Genomic DNA, 9,616 nt, shown 5'->3' on the forward strand with positions numbered 1-9,616 from the left:
GGCGCGCTACCACGGCGAGATAAAGCTGCAGAAGGGACGGATCCGACCGCTCTCTGCAGAAAATCCCTCCTCAGATGCTAAGCATGCAGGTTTGAAAGCTACCTGAGCGGCCGGCTGCTCTCTGTTGTCAAGATGGCTGCCAAGACCCAAGTCTGTTTTTTCTCAGTAAATGAGAAACCAGCAGCGGGGGCCACCGTGACCTGCGCCAGCCTCAAACATGGAGATTAATTCTGAATCCTAAACTCTTCAGGAACCAGACCTGCATTTAACAAAGAGCTCATTACATCGGGGCAATTTATTAGCCCAAAGAACCATGTTTGCTTAACTTAAGAGTGGAAAAAAAGCCCTCAATTAAGCAGGCGTCTGTCTCAAGTGGGCTGGCGCTTTAAGGAGGAATGATCCTCTATCTGAGTGTTCCTGTGGTTAAACAGTAGGAAGGGATTAAAAGAAACCAAAACAACTCGGCGTTAAATGAGCCTGGCGCTCCCGATGACTCCTAATGAGAACCATGTTGGGAGTTCTCCCAGGCAGACGCGTCACAAACGCCGTGTGAAACCTCATCTTAGCTTTACTGTGGATCTCAGGCAAGTGTTGGAATATGTTCTTTGTTCTCTTAACGATTTTTGCTTTCATTTGCTCCTCTTAACATTTTTAGATCCTCAAGCAAATTTTAGTCGCAAACAAGAACTTGAATAAATACAGAAATATAGACGCATTTTAAACGATCTCCTTCAGTAAACGGTGCCAGAACTGACAGGTCGCATCCAAAGAAGAAGTTATTAATAAAACCCATTAACAAACTGTTAAAATATTAGTAGAAATGTGTCTCTGTAGGGCTGCACAGTGGTGCAGTTGGTAGCACTGTTTTCTTGAAGGTTCTGGGTTCGATTCCCGGCCCGGGGTCTTTCTGCATGTTCTCCCTGTGCATGGTGGGTTTTCTCCAGGTACTCCGGCTTCCTCCCGCAGTCCAAAAACATGACTGTCAGGTTAATTGGTTTCTCTAACTTGTCCACAAACTATTGCCACTCTGTTTCTGTCAGCCATGTTTGTTCAATCTGAGCTTTTCTGAGTGTTGGTGGGTGAAATCAGTTTAACGTGTTTCTTCTGCCGTGTGGCTAAAAAAAACTTGTTATACACCAGATTTTTTTCTATCGTCATATTTGCAGACTGTCAGGTTTTAAGAATTGACAAGTTTAAAATATAAAGTGTGAATCCTGCACACAGACTTCACTTCCTCTGGTAAGTCCAGAACGACTGCTGGCCTAAAAAAACGTAAAGTTCAATTTACAAATAAAATCTGACGACACCAAAGACATTAACAGAAATACTCCGGTGGACGGATGAGACAAACTTTGTACTTTTTGGAAAGGCTGGACTGACAAAACATTTCAGAGAAAGAAAATTATAATATTATACCTGCAGAAAAACCTGATGGTGGTCTGGGGCTGGACGGCGTGCATTAAAGGGGCGGGATTTAATATCCAGGTATATTGTGTCATTTTAAAGCACAACCAACATTTTACTTCCCGTTATTATAAAAATGTTGTCAAACATAACTAAAAAGAAATTTGATTTCAAAATTTGACACTTTGAAATTGGGCCTCTGTCTCTTTAAGAAGCTCCTACTCTTAACCAACACTCTGAATTTGGTACATTTTATTTTATTTTTTATTTAAATGTTTATTTTATAAATGTTTGTCCTCCCAATACAGCAAACTGTAGTAAGAACAAAGGAACAAGTAATGGACTCATGAATATTGTCTCAGATTTTCCACAGTGTTATTGGTAAATAAAAATAAATATATTTATATATCAACAAAATAATTATGTCCATCCAAACTGGCGATGACAGGAGTCCACAAGTCTGTAAATGAAGTCCTGAAGGTTTTAATTTTTCCATTATTTAGACATTTTTTCCCATTGACGGAGTGTGGAAGGCAGATCTGGATTCACAGCACACCAAAATCTAAATATTTGGATTGAGAGGCAAATTAAGTTTTAACACAGTTCAAGTATCACATCTTTGAACGGATCAAAAAAAGATGAGGTTGAGAGGGGTGGCCTAGTCAAAGCCTGGACTTATATTTGACCAAAACCAGCCGTGTTTCCTTTAAACTCTCCATATGGCCGAGTTAAATGACTTTTTGCAAAAGAAGGGACGTTTATTGGGTTTAATTTGAAACATTAAAACATGAAATATCTTTGCACAGCACTTTTAGAATCTGTGAAACGTGTAATTGAGAATGAGACTCTGAGGCTGTTTGTGTCGGCTGTTTACCCGCCGCGTCCCGGTGTGAATGCTCCGGATTGAGCCTATCTGTCAGCCGCTTTCAGGACCGATGGTTTATGATACGAGCTGCTCAGATGAAAAATATAAGGCTGACATTTTCCAGACTTTTCACCATCATCTGACCGTAAACTAAATGAGTCGTGTGCTCAGATGCTCGTGTGAATTAGCTCATTGAAAATGAAACAGAGATGCATTTATCTAGAGTGCATGGTTTATGGCTGATGTAGCAGCTGGCTGAGTTCTTCCATTTAATTATTTGTCAAGGAATGATTCTCAGACTGCGACTCGGGCTTGGACAGGTTCACAAATTGTGATACTTTCCGCTGCTGCTGCTTGTTTGAGCAGCTCTATTGAAAAGTGGCTCCTGCTGCCAGAAATGTTGTCCCACTTGAGCTGGACACAAACAGTAAATACGCTGCGAAAACTGGAGCTGGCAGAACCACTTCACCTGGAAACGGCTTTTCTCTCTTCACGACTTGAAGTGACACTAGCTGCGTAAAACTACAAAAACTTTGTTAGAAAACAAAATGCTCAGAAATATTGCTAGAAAATACTAAATTTTTAGATTTATCTGAGATTTTCTAGAAAAAAACTTGGAAATTTTCTGTTTCAAAAATCAAACATTGAAAGAAATTAGTGTCAGAAATTTTCTAGAAAAAATTTTAATGTCTGAATTTGAAACATGGAATATGCTAGAAAAGAAACATTTTCAAAAGTTGAAAATGTTTGACTTTTGAAACTCAAATTTCCGTTTTTCTATAGAAAATTTCTGAGATAAATCACAAAATATGATCTTTATTCTTGCAAATTTTTGATTTTTGAAACTCATTTTCTTGAAAAAATGTGGAAACTTCTGAGATTTCTGAGTAACTTTACTCTTTAAGAAAACAAAACACCAGCATGCCTTGCATTCAGCTGAATTACAACTGGTGTATTTTACAAAACTGCAATGGAAACACTTCTTTTTCATCAGGTGGTCATGTGACCAAGAACCGGAAGTTACCACTGGCGGAAAGATGAAGAAGACAGGAAGTACTAGGAGGATGATGATGTAATGTTTTTTGTTGTTTTTCTTAAACGATTAATCGTAAAACAAACATAATCTTAAGTGACTTTAACTTCTCTCACTTCTGCTGTTTAGCTCAATAGGAACTGGTTGGGATTTTATCAAAACAGTTTAGTGGATACTATGAGGTTAAAGGAAAACGAATAAACACTTTAACTTTTTTAACTGATAAAGATCTGAAAAGTGTGGATTTGTTTTCAGCTCTGGGATATTTTGGAGTTTTGCACATCTGCAAACTGAATTTCCCCATTTTCCTGGACACAGCATGATGCTGCCACCACCATGTTTCACCATAGGGATGTTTTTGTTTGTTTCAGAGTTTGGCCTCGTCTGAGCAAACTTCTTCCATATTTTTTATGATCTTTTTACTTCTACTGATCTTGTTTTATTTGGTTAACCTAGTGGTCATTGTAACGGCTTGTTCAAATAAAAGTATTATTGTAGAGCGACTTGTAGCAGTTTATCAATCTCAAAATCTCAACAATTTACATAAAGTTTGCGGATGCAGCTTGATGAACTGTCAAGAATTTGAAAGTTTCGTCCTTTGGTTTTGTTTTTTTGAGTATTTGGTTTCTCCAGAAACTCCCGGGAGGATCGGCTCATCAGACCTACAGCCGTAAAGAATGAAAGTCTGATTTAACCAACAGGGGGCGTCTCCTCTCGCGTTCCGGCGCGATGGGAGGAGGAGGAGGAGGAGGTATTGGGGATCTCCTCCTAGACAACAAACCCACATTGAAAGCGGGGCGCAGGGATTACCTCACGCTGCGTGCGGAGGATAAAACGGAGGCGGCGGCTTCGGTTCGGCGCTTTTCTGCAGCGGACGCCAGCGGAGCATCATGCCGAGCCGCGACGCGCGGAGCGCAGGAACTCTGATCGATCCAATCCGCTCCCACTGATGTTTTCCTGCTCACAGGGAGTTTCATGATGGAAAAGTGATTTTTGAGGGATTCTGGACACGCAGTTTTGGAGACCGCCGGCGCGTAAAGTTGCCTCCTCTCCGCTCCGTGTGCGCGCTGATCCCGCGGCTCGCCATGGATCAGCCTCAGCAGTGCGCTGCCGTGTGTCTGCTGATGCTGTCTCTTGGACTCCTGACGGACAGAGCGATCTGTCAGCACTTCTTCCTTCTCCGCCCCATCCCCAGTGACAGTCTGCCGGTGGTGGATTTAAAGGAGGACCCGGATCCGGCCTTTGACCCCAAGGAGCGGGACCTTAACGAGACCGAGCTCCGGAGCATCCTGGGAGACTTTGACGGCCGCCTGCTGTCCGTGTCGCTCCCCGTGGAGGACAAACACTCCGGATCCGACGAGTCGGATCACTTCGACATCCTGAAGGCGGGCGGAGTTCTGCCGAAGGAGATCCGGGCGGTGGACTTCGACGTGCAGATCGGCAAGAAGCACAAGCCGAGCAAGAAGCTGAAGCGGCGGCTGCAGCAGTGGCTGTGGGCCTACACCTTCTGCCCGGTGGTCCACACCTGGACCGACCTCGGCTGCAGGTTCTGGCCTCGGTACGTCCGGGTCGGCGGCTGCGTCAGCAAAAGGTCGTGTTCCGTTCCGGAGGGGATGGTCTGCAGACCCGCGAACTCGACCCACCTGACGGTGCTGCGGTGGCGCTGCGTGCAGCGGAAGGGCGGGCTGAAATGCGCCTGGATCCCGGTGCAGTACCCGGTCATCACGGACTGCAAGTGCTCCTGCTCCAGCTAGGACTGCTGGGAACTCTAACTTATAAGCTCGGTCATTTTATCCTCTTTCTCCCCCCACCTGCACTACAGAGTGTAAGAATGTATTTCTGTACATGCGTGGCCAACTTCCTGTACAAAGTCAGTATTATTTGTAACCAGAGTCTACTTTATTTGTGCAGAATATTGTTTTTATATATTTTGTATTTATGGAGAAGTGGCGCACAGAGGCACGCACGGACTTTGTGTTGGACGAAGCGGATCAACCTCAGAGTTGAACTATTGATTATTGATGCAGTCATGTTTTATCCTGTAAATTTGGGAAATGTACTATTTATTCTTTATATTCTTACAATAAAACGACACAGACATGATTATAAAATGACTTTTCCTTCATTTTCTCCACCCAGCCCTCTGCGCATAAGGATAGCGCCAACTTTACGCATTCAGTTTGCGCAGCTTTTTGTATTTCTGGTGTAATTCAGGTTTTTCTGTTTTGCTTCTCATTGAACCGTTTCATCAAATCATCAACAATGCGGTCAGTTACTGCCTGCATCAGGCACCTTACAGGCTGATTACCTGGCCACAGCAGCGCTGAAGTCTCCATGTGTTTCACCACAAACCCTCCTCCCGTGAACAGCCCAGCAGGAGCAAAGCTGCTTCCTCCTCAAACAGGAAGAGACTCTGAAAAATGATCCTGCAGCATCACCTGGGTGATCAGTTGTCCCAGAAATGATAGTAATTAACGATATTATTATTATTTTGAGATCATTTTCAAGTAATATGATGATGATAATGGCATAAAAATGGGACATCATCATCTCAAAGATCAATAAACTTTAATTTGTTTAAAATCACTTAACACTGGAGCTGCAAGATGTTTTAAATACTAAAGTAAATGAACAAACTGACCACAAATAAAATAAAAACGCACACATACAAGCAAAACTATAAATAAAATGGATCATGAACCTTCATTTCTTACATTTCATTTAGGTTTCGGATTATATTTAACATCAATGCATCCAGATGACATAACCACGATGAATTATCTCCAAATGTTTCCCATCAAGCTGACATTTAAACTACAAACTGAAATGAAATGAAAACCCAGCTGGATAAGTGCAACGTTTTGATTTAATATCAGCATTCACACTGCAAAACCACAAAATCTGCAAATATCTTTGTTCACCTGAAATAAGAAAAAACAAACTTAAAATGACTTTCATTAAGATATAGAAGCTTGTTTTAAGTCAATACTTAAAAAAAAGTTCTAGTTCCACTGCAACATTAATTCACTTACAACATGGAGAAAATCATCTTCTTATAAGTGAAATAATCTTGCAGTGGAACTAGAACTTTTTCATCAATATTCAAGAATTAATGACTTACAACAAGCTGCTCTCTCTTGCTGAAACATAACCTGCAAGTCAGTTTTGATATTTACACTTTAAACCAGACAAGAATACTTGGTCAGATTGTGTTTTTACAGTACAACGTGTCAGCATCCTGCCTCCCGTTGCCATGGAAACGTTCTCCAGGTGTACTCTGGAGACCTGTTGTCCGTCGCCTGCCGTCAGGTGACTTTCTGTCAGATTCGGTTCCTGAATCATTTTCTTCTGCTGAAACCGTTTCTGAGTGAAAACTGAAATCCTTCCCCGGCTTCAGCCCTGCTGCTGGGTTTTCTCATCGCTTAAAGAGCAAAATAACATCTTACTGTCTCACATTTAAAACCGCCGCTTCAGATCTCTGCACACAAACAAAAAGTCCTGCCGTGTGAGTGTAAATAAAGCTCCGTATTGTCTCCTCAGTGGTGTGCAGTCGGGTCTCCCGTCTGTGAGTCAGGCCCCTCCCTGCCGTCCTTCCAGGGTTTTAGTCGGGCAGACTGTGGGGCACCAGGGAGCCTGTGTTTTGTTTTAGTTGTGTTTAGTCCGTAATGATGCTCCTTAACCTCAGAGGCGGCTCTGCAGGAACGCGCACAGCTGACAGATCCCTGAACTTGTCACCGGATTGTAACGTAAAGCTGAAGGTTGGTACAGTGAAGCCCAAACACGCAAAATGTAGAAACTAACAGCAGATGAACTCTGGTGTTTCTGATTATTTTCATAAATTTACGTTGAGAGCAAAGTTACCTTTTGGCTCAAAACAAGGCTCTTCAACCTGCAGCTCCGGAGCCACAGGCGGCTCTTACCGACGTTGGCTGAATAATAAAGAGCTTACTAACATAAATAGAGAAAGATATCATATTAAACACAAGTTTTAGCAGCTTTTCAGATTTTTTTAATGAAGTAATTGCATATTGCAAAACACCCCAAAATCTTACAAAGTAATTTTCTTGCGGAAAATATTCCAGTACACTTGAAATTAGTCAAAATTAACTCATAAGTAACTTTTCAACAAGAAATAAAAGCTTGTTTTAGAGCAATAATTTCTTAATATTGATTTTAAAAAGTACCAGTTCCTCTGACAGATTATTTAATCTACGACGAGGCATCCGTCTTTTGTCGTAAGCGGAAACGTCTGAAGGGGGAGCTAGCACTTTTTCGTCAATTTTAAGAAATCATTAACGTAAAACTAGCTCTACGTCTTGCGGAAATGCTAGTTGTAAGTTAGTTTTGTCTTATTTCAAATGTACTCAAATATTTTAACTAGAAACTAAAACAAAAATACTTGGTCATATTTTGTTTTTGCAGTGCACAAGAATTTCTACTTCAATCTCAAGCCCTCTCAACTTATAAATAAACTATAACTATATAAACTTTAGCAGATTTTTTAAAAATATCAACATCCCACAGAAGAAAATGTATCCACCCACTTTATTGCAAAAACTTGTCTTTAAAAGCTTGAAGCAGAAATAAAAAGTGGAAGAGCACGTTTTCCGTAGTAGAAGAAATTACAAGCAGTTTTTTTTATTTTTTAAAATCTGTTGCATCTGCAGCTCTAAACTGAGTTCAAAACGACTCTTTCAGTTACAGGCAGACGAAATAAATATGATAAATAAGTAAATGGAGGTCAAGGTTGTTTCTGCTACAATCTGGTTGCTCATCCATCACTTTCATTTGGATACAAAACTTTATTCGTTTCAGTAATTTAACTAACAGTTTATAAAAACTGTATTTATTCATTTTTTTGCTCCCGGTTTTTGGTCTGGGCTCCTTTTGCATGAATTGCTGCTTCAGTGCAGCGCAGCATGGAGGAGAGCAGCCTGCGGTTCTGCTCAGGTGTTCAGGTTGCTTTGTTAGATCTCCACTGTTGGTTCTCTTGACCACAGTTGATGCTGTTGCCATGGTGATTGCGGCAGGTGTTGGTAGTTTTGACGGTGGACCTGGACCAAGTCCTGTCAGCAGCATGGAGTGCTCTAAAACATCCTGGCTGCTCTGAGTTTGGACTTAATGAAAACCCAGTTTTTTCCCCCACAACCTCTTTTCCTTCCACTAAACTTTACTTTACTTGGGGGCCAGTTGAATTGCTGCCATAATTGCAGTCTTCCCCATGTTTTTATTATTAATTTAGTATCCAAAAAAACTACTTTTTTAAAGTCGAAAACCAGAGGTAATTGAAATAAATGCTGCCTATTTTCACAAACCCCGCTCCAGTGAACATCCCTGCCCCACTCTGCTCCTCCAGACTAGCGGCAGCAGCAATTAGGAAACACCTGCTGGAACTTGGAAGTCTGCTGCGCCTTTAATGCGAACTACTTCTGAGTCCAACGCTCCTAAGAACGGTTATAAACGGCGTAACGAGGAGCATTGTTGTTATGATGAGTCTCTGAAAGAGTCGGAGCTTCTTAAAGAGACAGAGGCCCAATTTAAAGGCATCAGATCCTGTTTGTGTACAGCATTTTTAAAACAGAAGCTCCTTACATGTAGGGAGAATACATGAAATAGGTTTTGATATCGAGATGCATCTTGAAGAGTCGACATGGATGATAAAATGTTGAGGGAACCAGCTGCAGGTGGAGTTAAGACTAACAGGTTAGTCCATGAAGTTCTGGATGCCTCTTCACTCCGTTCGTCATATTTCATCTCTAAATGTCCTGAAGTCTCACAAACCCAACAGTTTCATCTCTTAATCAGCAGCCATCCATTACCTTAACGAGGCCTCGGTGTTTGAGCTTTTCCCGCTGATATTTTCCTCCCTCCTCCCTAATCAGCAGATATTCTGAAGCCAGAACCCGATTCCTGATTAAATTCGGATACTTTCCTGATCAAAGCAAACCTCTCCCTGCTAGTTTAGCCAATGATTAAAACAGGAGTTGTGTGGATGATAAAAGTGGTTTAAATAAGTCTGACCTGCTCATTAATGAGTCAGAGGTTTGCTTTCCTTTGCTGTTTTTCCTCAGTTTGCACAGCCAGGCAGAAAAGTGATGTTTATTCAGGAGAAATGACAAATTGCAAATAATCCTCCTAAACGGGACATGAAAGGATGTCCCGTAACGATCAGGTTTGAAAGCTTCAAACACAAACTCACTCCTCCTTTCTGACTGCGCCTCTGTAATAAAATGATGCAGAGTTTTGTGCTTTTCCGCGGTGATGAAAGAGAAGAAGTTCTCTTTCATCTTGATAAAGCTGGAAGCTCAGAGACG

General features: G+C 41.6%; 1 protein-coding gene across 1 annotated transcript; it reads left to right on the forward strand.

Annotated features, from left to right (window-relative positions):
- The first annotated feature begins 4,108 nt into the window (after positions 1 to 4,108).
- On the forward strand, positions 4,109 to 5,413 carry nog1 (noggin 1). Its single transcript, XM_008416513.3, has one exon. The coding sequence runs from the start codon at positions 4,388 to 4,390 to the stop codon at positions 5,054 to 5,056; it is 669 nt and encodes a 222-aa protein (XP_008414735.1). The 5' UTR covers positions 4,109 to 4,387; the 3' UTR covers positions 5,057 to 5,413.
- Positions 5,414 to 9,616: the final 4,203 nt, after the last annotated feature.

This window comes from Poecilia reticulata, chromosome 8, assembly GCF_904066995.2.
Source record: "Poecilia reticulata chromosome 8, P_reticulata-male-v2, whole genome shotgun sequence".
NCBI classification, from domain to species: Eukaryota; Metazoa; Chordata; class Actinopteri; order Cyprinodontiformes; family Poeciliidae; genus Poecilia; species Poecilia reticulata.